The sequence below is a fragment of the Hemicordylus capensis genome, chromosome 5 (genome assembly GCF_027244095.1).
Source record: "Hemicordylus capensis ecotype Gifberg chromosome 5, rHemCap1.1.pri, whole genome shotgun sequence".
Taxonomy (NCBI): Eukaryota; Metazoa; Chordata; class Lepidosauria; order Squamata; family Cordylidae; genus Hemicordylus; species Hemicordylus capensis.
Window position 1 is genome coordinate 166,787,214 of NC_069661.1, and position 20,765 is coordinate 166,807,978.

Genomic DNA, 20,765 nt, shown 5'->3' on the forward strand with positions numbered 1-20,765 from the left:
GAGCTGCCACATAAGTCTCTTGGCCAAGAAACATGTGCTTCTTCCTTCTTCCACACTCTTTTTTGTCCAGTGAGCTTTCTCCAAAGTCCCCTGGCAGGCGTGTGTGTGTGTGTGTGTGTGTGTGTGTGTGTGTGTGTGTGTAATGCATCATGGGGGACCCAGTGCAGAACTTTGCTTCAGGGCTGCCAGCAACCTGGCACTGGTTATTTTTTTTGTTTTGGGGTACTGGTTTTCTGTTCTGTTCAGGAATCATATAAAGTTCAGCCAGCTACCAAGGCTAGCCAAAATTTGTAGATCCCTGATTAGTATCTCCATGATGGGGCGCAAAGGCTGAGAGGCAGTGATTTGCCTAAGTCTGTCTAGTGAGCTCATGGTAGAGACAAGATCTGAATAGGGGAAGTCCTGAATTGTAGCTTGCTCTCTTAGTTACTGCGGCACAACTCCAAAAAAAAGTAGTTAAATTTGAAAAACGAACCAGTTTGCAAATTGGATTGTAAATGAAATCAGTTCCAACAAGGCTGCTTTGAAAACTCATTTCCCATAAACATGGAATTGTTTGCTTTTCTTAGCAATTGCTGCCCCCTTGTGGATCTTGAAAAACTGTGTTGACATTGCTGTGTCATGCTGTTGTTGACTATCACAATGGTCCTTAAAGTAGGCAACCTTTAATATCTAATGGAACTAGAAGAATAAAGTTGAAATATTCAAAATGAATTTTATATAATATTGAGGATAAGAAAAACAGAGGCAATGTAGTCCTCTTCACAGTGTTGGTTTCTGATATATATATTTTTTTCATGCTTCATTGAGATACATATTATATTTGTTAGTCATTAGAATAAAATGCATTGGGAGAAGATTTCATCTGTAGAAGGACACATCCAGTCTAAATTACTAATGAGTAATTTATTTAAGTGTTGCTTAGTCATGACTAACTAGGTTGGATGCTGTCCAGAATGTTGGAATTAAGAACCCATGTGAATGAAAAAAGATTTGTAAGGAACTTTCTACAGTTTAAGTTACAAATGAACTTTACACTCTACAGTTTAAACTGCAAATGAAACTTGGAGTCTTATGCACTAATAACCACATTAAACTGATTATGCCTCTTGTAAATTCATTAGCATCAATGTTACTTGGTTGTAAATTATAGTGAAACAAGCTCATGGCAAATCAAGAGCCTTCTGTTCAAAATGAAAATAAAGCAAGTACTGTAGATGAAGCCTATGGCAGTCTAAGAAGACTTCCAAGGCAACTCTAATTAAAAGTGCAAACTCCAGATTCCCACTGGATGCTGGGAGATACTGATTTCTGTTTCACAGTTTGGTCACAACTGTCCTTTCCTGATATTTAATGTGTTCTTTAATACTGATGAAAAGTGATGTGTGCGGAGGCAGCCACCGCCTTCATTGCATGAAGGTATTTGAAGGTGAGAGTAGACAGAGCTGATCATGACGATGACGACGATGGATATTTAAATACCGCTCCTCAACCAAAGTTCTTAAAGCAGTTTACATAGACAAATAAATAATACATGAATAAGATGGTCCTCTGTCCCAAAGAAACATTAGGCAGATACCAGCAACTGCCACGGGAGGGATGCTATGCTTGGGTTGGATAGGGCCAATTTCTCTCCCCCTGCTGAATATAAGAGAATCGCCACTTTAAAAGGTGTCTCTCTGCTCAGTACAACAGTTGTCCTGCCTTAGTGTCAGATTGTATTCTTGTGGCTGGCCATTATAGAGACCAGATTGGTTTGTCCAGGTAGCAGAAGGCACATCATAGCATTGGGCAGGAGGGGGAAGAGAACCTGACAGGGCAAACCAATTTACTGACAAGATTGAATTAGGTGGCATTTATTGGCCAGCTTTGCTGCGGTAGCTAGAGAAGCCCATGAGAATATAAAAGATATTCACTAAGCTGCTCAGTTTTCCAACATGAATAATATAATGTCTGCTGAAAAAAATCACCTTTTAGAGGTGAATGTCTGTACTAAATGCTGCTCAGCATTCCCTCTCCGCTTTAAGGCATCAGTAATTGACTTCAGAGACTGTTTTGGACTCGGCACAACTCAGGTCAAAATCACAATTCCTCCTATGACAAGGAGCTTCCATGTAAATTTCCCCACCCCGAGAAATTATTTACCCGATCCCAATTTTTCTTATTTTCTAAGGAATCCTGCACACCACCTGCAATAATGCCCACCACCTTTGCCTTTACCACGAAGCATGCATTGCAGGATTACAGCGGCAGGGGGAGTATAGCACTATATTGTGGAGAAATGCTCTTTTGATTCAGCTTCCAGCTGATGGTGGATGAGCAATATATAAGCAGTGCTAAAGGACCTAGGGAGGAAGCAGCCAGCATACTCAAGAGCTGACTGGGATGCTGTTTTCTCATTTTCATTTCTGTCATTTCTATACTTCTTCCCCATTATGTGTTGCTCTCGGGTGTATGAAATCTCACCCAGCCAACAAGCTGCTAAGCTGCCTCTGTGCATCTCCTTCAGAAGTGCAGACAGAAGCAAAGACATTTTACAAAATTGAGGCAGGCACCCCATGGAATTTTGGCACCCATGGCTGTTGCCAAGTTAGCTTCTATGTGTGCCAGCACTGCCCCCTCATGGCTGCAGCCCTGAAACACATTGTGAAAAAATACAAAAGAATTTCACACTTAAAATCTCCTTAAAGTTGAATTAACTCAAATCCTGTTTCAGAAAAGCACTCAAGCATCCGTGAAGTCAGTGAGTCTCAGATTTTTTCATAAGAACATAAGAAAAAGCCCTTCTGGATCAAGCCAAAGGCCCATCTAGTCCAGCGTCTTGCTTCACACAGTGGCCAAACAGGTACCTCAGGGAAGACAGTAAGTGGGGGAAAGAAAGAGGGCAATGCTCCCTCTCACTGATGTTTTAAAAAATAAAATAAATAAATAAATAAAAGTTCCAGGCACTTGGTTTTCAGAGGCATGCCATCTCTGATCCTGATGGAAATATACAGCTATCTAGAATAGTAGCTGTTGAATGTCCTATCCTCCATTAATTTGTCTAATCCCCTTTTAAATCCATCTAGATTAGTGCCCATCACCACATTCTGTGGCAGTGAATTCCATAGTTTAACTACATACTGTATAAAGAAGTACTTCCTTTTGTCCATCCTGAATCCCCAGCATTTAGCTTCAAAGGATGACCCAGGGGTCTAGTATAATGAGAGGAAGAAAAGCGTATCTCTATCCACTTGATCCACACCGTGCATAATTTAATACATCTCTGTCATGTTCCCCCTTACCTGCCTTTCTAAATTAAAAAGGCTCAAATATTGCAATCTTTCCTCATAAGGAAGTTACTACAGCTCCCTGATCATTTTGGTTGCCCTCCTCTGCACCTTTCCCATCTCTACAATATCCTTTTTAAGGTACGGTGATCAGAACTGCACACAGTATTCCAGTTGTGGTTGCACCATAGATCTATATAAGGTCATTTACCACATTGGCAGTTTTACTTTCAATCCATTTTCTAATGATCCCTATTCAATCCCTATATGTGTCATAATGAGACTCACTGTGTCAAGAAATTTCTGAGCTTATTGCCTAGGTCAAAAGGAAAATTCAGGGTTTTGTCTTGCTTCTTGACACACGGCAATGGATCAATGATAAAGGAGACTATAGGAAAGAGAACACTGTGTGTGTGTTGAGAAATATCCTGATCTCAGAGAAACAACTATTTTATTTATTTATTTAGTACATTTGTATATCGCCCTATACAAAAAGATCCTTGGGTGGTTCACAATTTGAAAAACATTAAAACATTGATTGATTAAGTGCCATCAAGTCAGTGTCAATTCTTAGCAACCACATAGATTGATTCTCTCCAGGATGATCTCTTCATCTTGGCCTTTAAGGTCTCTCAGTGGTGCATTCATTGCTGTTGTGATCAAGTCCATCTATCTTGCTGCTGGTAGTCCTTCTCTTCTCTTTCCTTCAACTTTTCCCAGCCTTATGGACTTCTCAAGGGAGCTGAGTCTTCACATAATGTGTCTGAAGTATGATAGTTTGGGCCTGGTCATTTGTGCCTCGAGTGAAAATTCTGGATTGATTTGTTCTATGATCCATTTGTTTGTTTTCCTGTCTGTTATTGGTATCCACAAAAGTCTTCTCCAGCACCAAAGTTCAAAAGCGTCAATATGTTTTCTATCTTGCTTCTTCAAAGTCCAGCTTTCACATCCATAGAGTATCATGGGGGAAACCATTGTCCAAACAATTCTAATCTTAAAACAATTTTAAAATACAAATAAAAACTCTAAAAACCGAAGCTTTAAACTCTAAAAACCGAACTCTATAATCAGACTTCAAACACACACACACACACACACACGGAAATTACTCTATTGGTTCCTAACACAACCAGTCATCAAAAGTGGTCTGTTACAAAGTCATCCAAGTTACAACAATTGGGATCGATGAACGGAAGAGAGCTGAGGAGGAGGTAACCATGACCTTCTAGCTCTACCAAGGCTTGTACAAAAATGTGAGCGTAGGAGAGCAGAGAGGTGTTTATACACTTCTGGGAAGCATTTTGAGAATGTTGAGTTTAGGGGGGAAATTACTGAATCGAGTTGCATTTAAGCATTAGTTGTTTAAGGAAGCTGAAATTAGCAGTCAAGTCTCTCAATCACTTGCAACACCTGAAGGCTTATGGATTTCAGTTTATCTGTGCTATCCTGATACCCAGCTTCTGTGGATCTCAGATTATCTGTTGCTAAAGAAAAACTGCACTGCCACAAGAACAAATATAGTCTCTTCCTCCAAAACATGTTTAATTCACTTGGATAGTTTAGTTCATCAGACAGGGCACAGCATTAAAAAAATACTACTTTAGGAACGGTTAAAATATGCACATCTAGTGATCATGTCTCTTCCCACTGCTGTAGTTTTCTGTGTAGAATAATGACATTCTCTGTTCCTAAGGAGATTATTAACCTTAGCACAAAAACCTAATTGGATAATTTATGATCTTGCTTGAAGTATTTGTCTCCTTTGCCAAGACTCCAGTAATAGAATTGTACATTCTCATTTTAAATTATAATACAGGCTTTGCATCACATAGCAATAATATGCAGTGGAATGTTGAATAGAATAACTCTCAACAAATACAGATGCAGATGCTGCAAACGAATAGTGGTTGATATACTGAGGAGAATTACTCAAAGAAGTCCCATTGAAATTAAAAGGACAAGTTGGGCATACATTGAGTTATGGCCAGCTCTGCTTTCTCCAGGAAGGGCTGCAGCTGGAACACCAATTGCAATTGTGCAAAGGCACTCCTGGCCATAATTGCCACAGAGCTGAGCCCAAGAGCACTACAAGTTGTGCCCATACCCCAAGCTGTATATAGGGCTTAGTTGCACTGTCACCATAGGGCATGGGTTTGGCAAGTGGCATAGGGAGTGACAGCTGGTAGCAGATCTGGCTGAAAAGGGCAGAGAGTCTTCCTCCATGCTTGCTTGTATATATGGTGTTGTATGTTTAGAGTCTGATGCTAATGAGTTGGCCTATCAGTATGGTTTTGCCCTGACGCAGGGCCTGGGCAGAGTCTGTGTGATTTGTCCAAAGAACATTAATGTTCCTTTATAGGCAGTAGGGTTCCTTTAATATGTGTTAATGAGTGATACAGTTGTAAGGGAGCCATATCAGGAGAGGGGGCATGCCTCTCCTTCTTGTGGGCTTCCCACAAGCATCTGGTGAGCCAGCTGGGGAAACAGGATGCTGGATTAGCTAGGCTTTGGGCCTAATCTAGCAAGGCTGTTCTATGAATGAGAGATAGATGGACATGGCTCTAGAGTGGTTAAGAGCCACCAGAGCTGAAAGGTGTCCCACAACTGAGGGGAGGAGCTGGTGTATGAGTATGGGGAAAGGGCAGGTTTGCAGCTTCTGGTGTGAGGCAGAGACAGACTGAATGAATGAGAGACAGATTGAACAGGGAGCTAACTAAAGGCACCTTTGAGGTGCAGGGGCCTCTCTATGCGGATCTGATATGAGGTAGCAGACTTGCTACCTGGCAAGAATTGTATGCTGTTTGCCTCCGCCTGCTTAGATTGTATATTTGTAAATAAACCAAATATTACAAGACATCATAAGTCTTCCATGATCTCTCTCGCAAAAACTGAGTAGCATTGCCCTTGGAACAACTCATATCTTGGAGAGCATGTAGCAGTATGTTGAGCCACTGGCAAAAGTGTACAGGTAAGGACAGATACAGCAATTATATGGCGTTCAAGCAATAGATGTTACCCATGCTCATCTCTATGCTTTAAAGTAACAAAACACGTATTCCCCTTTCATCACTGATTACGTTTCTAGCTAACCTAAAGACTAAATTTTGTACTGATGGCATGTAAGTGATAAATCAAGAAACAAGACTCTGTCCTTTCGTTGATATAGTATGGAGGCAAGAGGAGATTGAATGCATCGACAACACTTACGTTGGCGCTGAGCGGAAGGCAGCTCTCTGTGCAGTTTTAGAAAAAGAGGCCCACCTGATTGCTTCCATTGGACGACACAAACTAAATGCAGACGAGGAGAACCAGCAAAAAGCAATCCTGTCCTTTTTGGAAAAGGTCAGTGAGATAATTTCTGTCTCAACACTGAATGTACCCAAAGTTCAAAAACTTGAATTAACATTTACAAACTAGCATCAGTGTGAAGAAAAGCACAGTAATTAACTTGACCAATGGAAGATATGAATTGTGAGCTTTATGCATGTCTGGCAGTAAAATTGGTTCATTAGATACAGTTATTAAAAGCTTTTATAGATGCCCATAAAATCTGATGAGTACTTCTTTTCACCTAAGCGCAGAGAAACCATCACTTACATCTTAATTTACTTAATTGTGTCTTCTTATTGAAAATGATGAGTACCATGCACTGTGTAACCCTCAATTAATGCTGCATTAGAGACACAAGTGCCTAAATGTGTTACAGGCTTCTCATTTATACTTCTTTGAATTTAAATTCTAAGACTTGCACAGAGGATCTTTCTTATTACTTTCACTGTTGCTGGATCAGGCCATGTTGGGGCTGTTGCAGTGTTATAGGAAAATATCTGGTATTCTAGGCATTTTGCCGGGGGTGGAGAGGAACCTTAAATTATGTTCATTTGTGGGATGATCCCAGGATCACCAATCAAGACTGCAGTATGACTGCAAACCTGCTACCTCCGCATATGGGAAGAAGAGTAAAGGGCACTTCATGAAAAGAAATCCTTTCTTCCCTTTCTTGTGCAGGGTGTTTGGGCTGCTGAACTGAGCACACTACAACAGGCCAGGCAATTCTCAGCATATCACCCCCACCCTATACCTCACCTCGAAGCATCTTCTGACCCCATCTTTTCTAAGCCCTCACACACTTTCTACTTCCACCCCTCCTATGAAAATCCTGCATGTTGCAGCATGAGGAAGGGTAGCTCATGGGAAGCCTTCACTTTACTGTAAATGGAAATGTAACTCTGCAGTCCTATAAGATGCCCATCAGTATCTTGCTTGCTGCATCCAGAGAGAAAACGATTGTGGCCTATATCTTTTCTCTGAGTTTATGCTGCTGATGTCCTGCTGTATGCCTTATATAAAAGCTGTTATAAGCAGTCATCTGCCTGGCTGTATAGCCAAGATCAAAGGTTGCCACATCACTGCAAATCATCCAAAGTGGACTGAGCAGTGGTGGGATGGATTTTGATATGAGTGTATGAAACAGCAGTTGGATGACTGCTTCACCATGGATTCAACCTGGGGTCCTAGGGTGAAGGGCTGTATAAAAATGTAAATAATAAACCACAAGCTCCTTAACCCACATTCTGCCACAGTACAAAGGTTTTATGAATGGCCCTGATAATGGTTTAACCTAAAAGGTAATTGAGTAGATTGCAACTTCTGTGAAAAATTAGTTGGATAGAAAATAAATGTTGATATCTAAAGGCTGGTTTAACAGTGAATTGTAGGTTTAAGTTGTTGTCTCTTATAATGTTCTATTGATACAAGTCACATTCTGCAGTAATATTTAAAGAGTGGCTAGATCCACTCAAAATGCTCTATTGGCCTGCTTGTACAAATGTGTTTGTGTGTGTGGGGGGGTTGTTCTTGGATTCCAGGACAACCCTGTTTTCTTGCAAATGTGCTCCTGTGGGCCCGCAGGTTGCATTCTTCTCCTCTCATTGAGATTTTGACCCAGAGGCTCTGGCCATAGTGAAGTTAGGAACATAGGAAGCTGCCATATAACAAGTCAGACCTTTGGTCCATCTAGCTCAGTATTGTCTACATAGACTGGCAGTGGCTTCTCCAAGGTTGCAGGCAGGAATCTCTGCCAGCCCTATCTTGGAGATGCCAGTGGGAAAGAAGCAACTAATTCACTATTGCTTTGGAATAAAAACATAGGAAGCTGCCTTCTATGGAACTGGACCATTGATCCATCTAACTCAGTACAATCTACATTGACTGGCAGCAGCTCTCGAGGGTTTCAAACAGGAGTCTTTCCCAGATCTACTCGGAGATGCCAGGGTTTGAATCTGGAACCATCTGCATACAAAGCATGTACTTCTACCACTGAGCTAAAGCCCCACCATCATAATGATCAGATAATCCCTAAGAATATGGCAATGGATATTCAAAGTTTGCCAGCTTATTTGCACAAGCAGAAAGATATGTGTCCCCTGCCCCCCCACCAAAGGAAATTATTTTTTTGGTAGGATAAATCTGTTAAGTTTACTTACATACCTCCAGATGTCACTAGCAACCATTGCAGTAGAAATAAATTGAGTTTTGAAATCAATTTCAGTTGAATACCATTGATAGTGAAAGCAAAAGCACAGCAATATTTGACAAGCACAATTTAATACCACAAATTAGTGAAGATGTGATGATTTCAGAAATGTTTGGCAAAATAAAATTTGAAGAATATGAGGAAGAATATCTGACATATGGGACAACACAGTGGAAGAACTTCAGATGAATTTGTGCCTATTACCTATTAGGTACCCATTGTCGATTCTAATGTAGAAATAACATTTGCTAAATAGTGACTGTGACAGCACCTTTTTGGCAATACCATTTGTATATTAACTCTATCTATGATTTATATATTAACTCTATATATGATCTGAGACTGCAGAATGTTCTTCATACATGATATAGTCTGAGAAACATAACAGCGGGGATTCGAACCAGCAACCTCTTGCTCCCTAGGCAGCTTACTTCCCTGCTTCACCATTAGGTGGCATTGATTTAATTAATTAAGCAGGGAAACTCTTATTTCATTAATTTTGCTTTGCGCTGATTTAATTGGTTAAGTGGGGACCTTTCTCATTCCATTAATTGGGCTTTACATTGAATTAATTCACTAAGTGGGAGGGCATTCTGGTTTCATTAATTGAGTATTGCATGGATTTCATTCAATAAGCAGGGCCATTCTTATTTCATTAACTGGGGCCATTTCTCAGTCATTCAGTTTTAATTGTCATTGGGGGGCTTTCAGTCATTCAGTGGAGGGCTTTGCAAAGACTGCAAAACCCCAGAGCTCCCCATTTTTTGCAAAAAAAGAACTCATGGGCTCCTGCAAGAAGTGCAGTTTGTAACATCGAGTTGGCTACCCAGCTAGCCAGGCTAATTGAAGCCCTTTACTTACTTACTTACTTACTTACTTACTTACTTACTTACGTACAGTCTTTAGCATTCTTCTCTGAGGGCATCACTGGCAGGAGACAGCATTTCAGTGCAGATGGAAACATTTTGGCATTCGAGACTGGCATTTTTTTGTGCTTTGTTTTGTGTTCCCTCTGGGCCAAGAACTCCTGCATCACTTGTATACTCAGCACGAGCTGTAATACTTCTAGGAGTTTTAACTAACTTCCCGAAGATTAGCAATGGCAGTCAGAGCAGCCTTGTACTTCTCAATTTCAGTAGATGAAGTTAAACCTATTTTTTATACCACTTACACCTGAAGTCGCCCCATAGAATTCTGTGAAATCACTCCAGAGTTAGACTTGCATCCTAGCTGCCTTTAGGATCAACTGCTTCAGATTGAGATATCTATCTATCTATTTTTCTAAGGCATACCCGTCGCGAATCCCATGTGTGGCAACTCTCATGAGAGTTCGCGAGCGAGTTGCCGGCAGAGGGAGAGGAAAGTGCTGGAGCTGGTGGACAGGCTTGTGGGTGTAGCAGGAAAGATGGGGGGAGAAGAAAATGGCAGGGGTGGAAAGAAGCGAGGGGGAAAATGGCGGTGGTGGCAGGTGGGGAAAGAAAACGTCAGCGGCGGGCAGGAAGGAGGAGGGGGAGAACTACAGGCACAGAGATGCTTTGCACCCGGCCCAGCTAGTATTAATGATTAAGTGATCGTAATTCTGTAGGCTTGACGGAACACATGCTTTCCATCACCCCCAAGCTGTTTGCTTTGTAGTATGTGCTTTTGAAACAATGCTTGAATAACGGGGACCTGTCCCCATAGCTATTGTTTTTAGAAACCTACAAGGGTAATATGATTCGGCTTAAATGAAGGGCGAGTATAGAGAGGGTAGGGTTTATTTGTGGATTACATAAGGGGTTGCCTTTCTTTTCTTCCCAAAATTCAAGCACTGCTTGAAACCAGTAAAATGTATTCCCAAGTAAATGCAATGTGAAAAGTGGAGAATATAGGTAAGCACAATTCACCTGGAAATTCTCCTGCATGGCAGTCATTCGAATGAATAAGTGTTGTTCTAGAGTATTTCACAGTTGAAGTTGACAGGGTCCCAGGGGCAACAGCTTGTAAATGATAAGCACAGAGATTCATGTAAGGTTAAACTATTCTATTTTATTCAGATAATATGATAGGGAGAGACTTACATCTAACTTCTGGATACATGTTGGTCAGAGAGAGACCTAAGGAGGCAGGGCACTCAGAGAAAAAGCTGGAGGCATTCTGGGAGAAAGAGGAGGGAGGTCACTCCCAGGAAGTTTTGGGGTGCATTCTATCAGTGGAGGGGCCAAGGAGGCAGAGATGAATGGGGGAGAAGGAGTCCCTGATGGCCTATCACCACTCTCAATGCTCCTAGTGGTTATTAGGGAATGGGCACAATGGGCCGACCCCAGCGGGAGCTGGATTTCCAACACCCCTTCTCATTGCCTGTCACACTGGTTCATGACTCCCTTCTCATGAAGCATATGGCACCGATCTCTTGGTGGTGGTTTGGTCAGTCCATCTGCCACCATCTCTTTGGTTGGGCAGTACTTCAGTTTGGCTGGCCTCTTCTCTGGTACAGGTTTTCTCCATAAGAGAGAGTGGAGTGCAACTTTGGCAGGCTGCAAACATCTTGGTGGGCTTTGTTGCTTCAATCCCACAGTCCATGGGTAGCTTTTTTATCCACACAGCCTCCTTGTGCGCTTCCGTGGCTGAGAGGTACTCTTATTCTGTGGCTGAGAGGGCATCAAGTGACAGCTTCTTCTGGCCAGTCGAACTTATGGCTCTGTCTATGTTTAAAAACCTGGTGGACTTGCAATCAGCTTTGTCTTCAGCCCAGTTTGCATCCATGTATCCCACTAGTCCGGGGTTGTTGCTTGCTGGAATCCCTGATGCATAGTATATGGGGCCCTTCAGGTTTCTCCCCAGCCTTTTGACTGCAGTCCAGTCATTTGGAGCCCAAGGTAGTTGGAGATGCTCCCTAGTCCTTCACCTCTAGTTTCTTGTTCTGGGGCTGTACAATCTCATGGCTGTCTTGTTCCCTTATATGCAGGCCATTAACATGAATCAGGCTGTGAGTATCAATTGTCTCTGGATCTTGAGTAATGGTGGGGGCCAGCTTGTCCTTGTGTGAACCCCTCCTGGAGCAGCAGTTAGTTTAGCTTTTCATTCCATGTTCTAGCAGCTTGCTCTAAGCCATAGATGCTCTTTTTAAGTTGGTACACAAGTCTCTCATTTCTGGGTTCTTCAAAGCGTGAGGGTGGATGTATATAGAGGTCTTCCTCCATTTCTCCATGTAGGAAGGCAGTTCTTGCATCCAAGTGGTCAAGGTGCTTCTTTCTGGCTGCTGCTCTGCTTAGTAGTGTCCTGATGGGAATGTGTTTCACGACTAGTGTGAATGTCTCACTGGAGTCTTCACCATATATTTGGGAGTACTGTATCCTTTGGCTACTAGCCTTTCCTTAGAGTGCTGTACATCCCCTTCTGCATCTTGTTTGGTTTTACTGACCTACGTGCATCCTACAGTTTTTCTTCCAGCAGGTAATTCCACAAGGGTCCACATCTTAGTGCTGGGATTCAATTTCTTCTTTGCAGCTTTTCTCCATTAAGCAGCTTTGGGGGTTGGTATGAGCAGGGTCATCCATTTTAGTACATTCCCTAGGTTCTGCATGATCAGAAGCATAGGAAGCTTTGTGACAGTGATCCACTCTTTCTTTGATTGATAAGAGTTCATTCACATTTCTCAACTGGCCTCATGGTTCACTTAAACCAGACCCTCTAGTATGAGTGGATTAGGTTAATTGGAAAATACGTCTTATTTCTGTGCTACATAACTGCAGAATCTGAGTGATACAACAATACAGTCATACATGCATTTATACCTACATTTGTAGTGCCCATCCACTATTATTATCAATACAGGATAAGCAAAGCAACACTGGTCTTTTGGGTGGAACCCCATTGTTGGGCCTCCACGAAGGCTCAGGCTGTGCAATGCCTTCTGAATCTGGTTCAGGTTCACTGGCTGGCAAGTCTGCTCACCTGTCTGCTCACAACATTGCAAATTTCAGTTGCACCAGTTTCAACATTAAGGATTCTGGATCCTTTGACCACAGTTCAAATGCTTTGGTGGCAATCCATTCTGTAAATTGCGGGCAGTCCTCACAGCTTCTCCTCAAAACATGTTTGCCAAACCTCTCTGCCACACCATTCACCATGGAGGCATAGTCTCAGGTTCAATCCCCTGTTCTTTCAGGAATGCGTTCATGTGCCCACCTACATTGCTGTACCTTAGTCTCAGGCTTTTCTTCCAAATTTGTTACTGGCCAGTGCAACATACTCTTTAAACTTCAATAAAGGTGAGTATGTAGCAATTACAACCTGGCTTTCTTCCAGCGGATCACAATGTTCACTGTGAATCACTCCTAATGGGCGTTGCAACTTTTCCTCTCTTTTGTTGAAGGTAGGTTCCACAGCTTGGTGGCACTGTGCCACTTTCTCCTTTCCCTTACGCAAGATAGGCTCCTCAAGTTCATGAATCTCATTAATATTACAATGAGCAGTGTGGGTGCCACAGTAGGTCACATGATTTGTGGTTGCACTCTGTCACTAGATTGCTCTTTCCTTTATAGAGTCCAGTTCAAACAATCCACTCTCTTTTAGGGCAGCAGCCATAAATGAGTCATTTCCATCTGTTACATAACACTGCTTGTCTTTGCACCAGGCATGGCGGAGGGCAGACCTTAGCTTGGTGGAGTATGGCCCCCACTCCTTCAGGATCGAAGTGGCTTCTTCAGCAGCAGCAGTGGGGAGACCACTGGCAGCTCCTTTCCTCCTCTTCATGTACTCATCTGTGATCACAGCTGTGTGTTTTGGGCCAGTCAAAAAGCCAGCCGGAGGGCTCGGCCAACCAATGTGGGCACCCAGTTGTGCCTCGCTGGGGACACAGAGAGGGACTGGCTGGGGGCATCAAGGAAAACTTTGGAACCTTTTCCTATCGCTGCTGGATGAATACACCACTGGGGCCAACACATGTACATTGCCTGGGGGCAATGACATCAGCTTGTTGCAGGGCAAGGCCTTGATACTCCTAGTCATTTGCCTGTGGGGGGGGGTGACATCGGCTTGCTGCAGGGCAAGGCCTGGATGGACCCATGTAGTCTGGCTGTGCGGTGGCTGGACTTGTGGTTGGTTTGGTTCAATTTGGTTCCACAATGGAGGTGGAGGGGCCGAGGGGGTCCGCTGGCCATGGGGGTCCACTGTGCTTCAGTCGGATGCGCGGAAAGGTGAACAAGGACGACGGGGTCACCATTTTAGGGGGAGGGTTCTCCCACCTCCAGACTTTCGGATCCAGGCCGGTTCGTTGTTCAGGGGAAATTGAGTATGTCTGTCTGATCGGGGGAACTATCTGTTCCCCCAGGACTTGCAACAATGTATTTAGGAAGTGCTAGTAGGGTGTGGGTAATCGGGGCAAAACAGAGGTTTGTCCCACTTTTGTGGCAGGACAGTGCAGGTGTTGGGTAGGCAGATTGATTAACGGTGTTTGACTGGAGGGCTATTTGGGGTGAGGGGGCCAAGGAACAGCCCTTCAGAATTTTTCTGGCCCGGAGGATTGGGAATGGCCCCTGCTCGGGGGGTGGCTTGACTTACCAACTCAGAGTTCAGCATGTTGGTGTGGGTGGGTCAGGTTCCCCACTCCCCAGCGAGGGGAAGCCTCATGGTGAGAAGGCATCAGGACTTGGCACCTGACCGAATCAGTACCCGGCCGTTTACCCTGGTGTGGGATGGCCCTCCCTAGGAGGCAGTCCCACACGGGAGAAGTTCCCCCATACTCTGGTTGCAACCCCCACCTTGTTGCAAGTCTTATTCTGCTGTACATTAATAAAGTGGCCGTATTTTATTCCAACTAAGCATGTCCTGTCTTCATTGGGGTCTGGGGGTGCAACAACTTCTTCTGCTTTCCCAACATGTGGTATGTGTTTTCTCTCCCCCGATAACTCTGTTCTGCTTTCATATGTTGGCAACTGAATGCAATTTACAATAGACATGCTCTCTGAAGCAATTTAGATAACAGGATTATTGTAATTTCCATGTTGCAGCCAGCAAACTAAAAGGCAAAAGAGAGCTGGTTTAAAAAAAAAAAAATCAGGAGATGCAAATTTTCTTGCATCAATTTTGAGCATATGCAAAGGGACCTGAAAACAGAATTTGGGTATGGCTGGATGAAAGGCATTCTTGCTGAGGGGTCTTTAACTTCTTTGGTAAGGAATTAGTACATTTCACTTAGTGAATCATCCTGCCTGTATAATACTCTATGGAATTGTGATGTACTATTGAAATATATACAATAAAAATATTCTACCAAGTTTATCATATATTTTAAGATTATAGTGTTTGTGGGCCGCCTTTATCCCTCCTCTTCACTTTACATAATTAAAATTGCTAAATCGCTTTTACATACATTAACACAGACACTAAAATAATGTTGGCTTGTTTCCAAAGAAACCGGGGAGGAGTTCAACTCATGCAATGGAGCTTCCCCCACCCCATATTTCCCACTGTAGTCCCTTGCTTCTGTTGAAAAGCTACTCCTGGCAGCTTGGGGAGCCTTTCAGAATAATATGCCCCTTGCTCTGCAGGGGCAGAGCAAGGAGGGTGGAGATTGTAGAGGGGCTTTTTTTTTTTTTTTTGGCATGAGCAGAAATGCCTTCTGGGGTCTCTTTGAATCCAAATTGTTGTGCTTTAGCTATAGCAAAAACCAAAATGAAGCCCATAAACTATGAGAGTGAAGATACACTTTCTCCACTGAGCATGATTAAAAACTGGCTGTGCTTAGAAAAGTTATCTGTGAGCAGTGACTTTAAAAAACAACAATTGACTGCCATAATACAGGCTTATACTGTAAGCCTTATAGTACTTTATGAAGGATTTGTTTCCCCATGCATACAAGGGGAAACAAATTAATAAACCGTTGGTTATGCTAGAGCTACAATCTTCTGTTTCTCATTTTGTTGGAGTTTGCTAGCTCTAATTGAAAGATTTAGAACATTATTTAGCCAAACCTGTTTCCTGTCAGTTTTTTAAAATCTGTTTTGGCTTCAAGTTGTCAGTTACAATTATCAGCACCTCATTTAATTATAGAACTAAACCCGCTAAGAATCTGTTAGATTCTCATTTATGAACTTCTATTTTCTCCCCACCACCACCAATCTTTTTCTTTTTGTACTACATGACTTGAAAAAACGATAATTCTTAGCACACTACAAATTTGTCCTTCCAAATAGAGACTGTGACTGGGCATTCAGGTTTTCTAGAGATAAGCACAGCTACAAAGAGTCCTTCTTGGATTCTGAATAGCACAAGACATAGCTGTGGAGAACCTTATTTTAGAAAACCCTTTAACAAAGCATTGCTATGACTGGTCACATCAAGGAGAGTCAGAGGGCCAAGGGCAGGTTGGGGATAGTTTGGGAGTTAGGGAATGAGCAAAAAGCTGTTGAGTGAATCTGTACTGTCTGAAGGTTTTTCTGCTATGCCTATTGAACAGAGGGATGGAAAGGAAAAAAGAATGTTGCCACAGGCCAGAAGGCTCCCATATCCACCCACTCTTGCTCAGTTGTTTGTTCTGTCTTTTGTCTTTTCTGGGAGTTATTTGCACATGGCTTCATGTTTCGGGGTAAATGTTGAGCGAAGCCACTTCAAAATACACTTGCGGCTTTGAGAGAAGTAGCCCCTCCCCTCTGCTCCTGGGTTTGCTTTTGATGCAAGTTCACATGTTTTCCTTTGTGTTTTCCTTCTGGCTAATGTTGGGGGTGGGAGGGAGAGTGTACTGAAAAGCTACATCTGCATTTGTAAAGAGAGTGTCCTTCTTATCATGCTAATGATTCTAAGTCAGTGCCTCTCCCTATTTACGCTGGTGTTTTCAGAAAAAGTAGCTTAAAACCAGCATTTTTAAAACCTGGAAATACCTTGCGATAAGCTAGAATTCACAAGACAAAGCCCAACTTGTGTGTGGAGTGGGTCCAAGAATCTCGAAAGGACCTTGGAGTAAGTTTAGCTGATGTGTGAATGCACACACTCTCTCCCGAAGGAGATTTGGGGTATAAGTCCTGTGTGTAAAGCCTCCTGGAGGTTTTCCAGACAGCAGGCTTTACTGCAGGTTTACTGTGAGGCTTTACTGCAAGTTTGGGGCATAACAGATACTCAAATGCAAAAAGAGGATTTTTTTTTTTACCCCGGATATAAATTGGGCTAGGTTCAAATACAGAGGGGGAAATCTGAATCTTGTGTGAAGTGCTCTCTGAAATATTGCACAGACTTTGGAATAAAATTGGCCAATATGTGAATGCATACCCACCCTCCCAAGGTAAAGTTGCCATCTGAAAAAACGCCTGGGTGGATTTGGAATCAGACACACAGATAAAGAGCTTTTTAAAAACAGGATTTCTGGTACATTAGAGTAAAAACAAGCTATTCTAGTAAGAACTAAACAGCCTACTTTCCTTTCACTATCTACAACTGGACTAAATTTGGTTCAGATCAAGGTTCACAAGTTAGATCCCTTGCACCTCAAATGTTCATGCATCCACCATCTTGGATCGGGGTGGATTACATCATTACAAACTGCACCATTGAAGTGTCCCTGTGTGTCACTCACTACAACTGTATCAAATTTGGTTCAAATTGGTTAGACAGTCCTCAAGTTAGTACACGTGCACCTCAAAAGTTCACACGTCCACCAGCTTGGATTGGGGTGGATGACATCACCACAAACTACATCATTGGAGCGTCACTATGTGTCCATACAGCTGTAGCAAATTTGGCTCAAATCGGTTAGACAGTCCACAAATTAGTGCACTTGCACCTCAAAAGTTTACATGTCTGCCATCTTGAATTGGGTTGGATAACATTGTCACAATCTATGCTGTTGAGATGTCCCTATGTGTCCCTACAGCTATAGCAAATTTGGTTCAAATCAGTTAAGCAGTTCACAAGTTAGCCCACTTGTGCCTCAAAAATTTACGTGTCCGCCATCTTGGATCGGGGTGGATGACATTATCAGTTATAGCAATAGCAATAGCACTTACATTTATATACCGCTCTATAGCCGGAGCTCTCTAAGCGGTTTACAATGATTTTAGCATATTGCCCCCAACATTCTGGGTACTCATTTTACCGACCTCGGAAGGATGGAAGGCTGAGTCAACCTTGAGCCCCTGGTCAGGATCGAACTTGTAACCTTCTGGTTACAGGGCAGCAGTTTTACCACTGCGCCACCAGTTATGCCATTGAGGTGTCCTTCTGTGTCACTCACTGCCACTGTACGTAATTTGGTTTAAGTCGGTTAGATAGTCCACAAATTAGCCTGCTTGCGCCTCAGATGTTCATGCAGCCGCCATCTTGAATTGAAGTGGATGACATGCTCACTCACTATGCTGTTTGGGCATCCCTATGTGTCCCTGCAGCTGTAACAAATTTGGTTCAAATTGGTTAAGCGGTTCACAAGTTAGCCCACTTGTGCCTCAAAAGTTCATGTCTGCCATCTTGAATCGGGATAGATGATATCATTACAAACTACGCCGTTGAGGTGTCCCTATGTGTCCCTACAACTGTACCCGATTTGGTTCATATTGTTGCGAAGTTGATAGCGGGGGACACATGGACACACTCACAGAATACCAGGTGATCTCATAAGCCTCCTGGAGGGTAGGCTAACAGAATACCCGAGTGAGGGGATCTTACTTTGTGCTCCTTGATTACTATAGTTCATTTCTGACAATTTTCTTAAAGTGCATGTTATCTCACCTGATGTCTCTACTGATCACACTCCGCACCAGGTCTTCAGTGTATGTACCAGACTCACTTGGCCTTTCTTATACATGCTTTCTTGTGTTCATCTCCTTTTGTGGAAAGGTAGTGTGCGAATCAGAACACAGTCTGAGGATAATCTTTACTGTCTCCTTGTCTGCTCGTGTTCACAGAAGCGGAAGTATATCTATTTTTTTCTTCCACGAGAATTCCAGAAGTCTTTTGAGGGGGGTTGGCTAGGTCAGCATATTTTCCTATTCTTCTTCAGGTCCAAGTTGGAGTGAAGTATGTTAGTCTCCAGGTTTATCTCAAATTAATTGCCTAGAGGAAACCAGCCTTCCAGCTTAATTTTAAATTGTCCAGGTTCTCTCCCAGATGACTCCAGACTCAAAACCAAGTCCATTACCTTCATTATTCTGATTATTTGTTTTCTATTAACTTCAGTTAATATAACTCATGAGATATCTTCCATTTCAGGATGACCATTTTTCCCCCCTGACAGAAGGGAAAATTCCTTAACACCAGTGGCTGACATCCAGACAGGTGATGTGCTAGTGCAAGGGTATAGCACAAGGTAGTTCCAGAAAGAGAGTAGCTTCTGTTCCAGAGTTGTATTGTGCTTGTGCAAGATGTTGCACATCTTCTTTCACGGCCGTTGTTGTGCAAGTGCTCTGGTGGGGCTACTATTTGTGCAGCTTTCTTGCCTGAAGACTTGGAGACTGTGTCTCCATCACAGTTTTTAGAAAGCACATGAAATCTTGCCTTTTTACCCAGGCTTTTATATGAGTATTGTTTTGTTGCTGCTGCTCTGTATCTTATGGTCATGTTGTGTACATAATTTTGGGGGGGGGTTTCTAAACTTGTAATTAGATTTGTATTTTTATATTCCAATTTAATATTTTTATTGTATAACTTTAATAGTCTTATGTTGTTTCAAATGTTTTGTAAACCACCTTGAGATTGTTTTAATGAAAGGTGCTCTAAAAATTTAACGAAAAATACATAAATAAATAAACTTCCTGCTACACTGCAACTTCCTGCTGCTCTGCAAACTTCCTCAGTGCACACAACTATCATTGCCCTAACCGTGCAACACTAGTCAGGATGTCAGCGAGTACAACCAGTAGAATTCAACAGGTATTGTACAGACATCTCTATAGTTAGCATACCAACAGAATGTAGAATTTCTCATATTGTTTCAGAACAAAATGTATGGTTTCCATATTCTTCGAAAGCAATTTGGAGAATTTTGGCAGCCCTGATTCGTGCAAAAAAAGTTCACCTCCATGATGCAGCAAACTTTAAGCCGTGCTCCTGAGGCTGATGGCTGAGTCAGCTTTTAGTTGTGTTTCAACTAGCAGCAACTAGGAAGTTACTCAGTATTTAGAATGAACTGTCTCTCTTCCCCCATGTTAGTATCTTCTGAGTTTATATTAATCAGGAAACTATACACGAAGAATAAACCCATTGGACTTGACAGATAAATGTACAGGCACTCCACCACCACCAATAGTTTTTGGTATCTTAAGATAGCGATGGTTTTTTGGATAGCCAAAGAAGTATCATATTTGTAGTAGGAGTTTCATTTTATTCAGCTTTTCATCTCGTCATTCTAACCCAATGCTTCAAAATGTTTCTGAAGTGTGCAGAACCAAAGAGATGGAAAGCATTTGATGGCAAAATCACCGAAATGGATACACAGTTCACTCTGCGTGCCAGGGAGTTGCTTGAAATCTACCGCAGCATTAGTATGAAAGACCTTCCCCAAGATGAGCGACTGGATGTGCTACTGACACTAAAGCATACAGTGAAGGTGCGCTTGTTTAAGTTTTCATAGGTCACTCTTGATACACTGGCAAATTCTCATAAAGGCATCATCTCATACTGAGCAGGAGGAGGCAGTGGTAAACCCCTCCTGTATTATACCAAAAGAAAACAACAAGGGTCTGTGGGCACTAGTGATGTGCCCGGACCGGTCAGGAGGCCATTCTAAAGGCCTCCGGACCAGTCCGGACATGGGCGGTTTGGATTGGGGTGGGGGTCCTTTAAGGGTGGGGGAGGGTTTACTTACGCCTCCCACCGCTTTCCCCCGTCCGGCGCCGTATTTTCTTTAGTAATTGGGGTGGCAGGATACCTCCCTGCCGCTCCTTCTCCCGGCACTTGGCTGCAGTGCAAAAGGCTTTTAGAAGCCTTTTGTGCCCGCACGCAATTTCTTTAGTAATCGGTGCAGTGAATGCACCTTCCCTTGCTTCCTTCCT

The 20,765-nt window shown here is 42.7% G+C and overlaps 1 protein-coding gene across 4 annotated transcripts in view; it reads left to right on the forward strand.

Annotated features, from left to right (window-relative positions):
* Positions 1-20,765, forward strand: part of IQUB (IQ motif and ubiquitin domain containing) — a 74,097-nt gene that overhangs the window by 27,560 nt on the left and 25,772 nt on the right. For all 4 annotated transcript variants that reach the window (XM_053251612.1, XM_053251614.1, XM_053251611.1 and 1 more), the window contains 2 exons: positions 6,436-6,611; positions 20,150-20,320. In XM_053251612.1, coding sequence (XP_053107587.1) covers positions 6,436-6,611; positions 20,150-20,320 — 347 coding nt within the window. The remainder of the gene's footprint in view (positions 1-6,435; positions 6,612-20,149; positions 20,321-20,765) is intronic.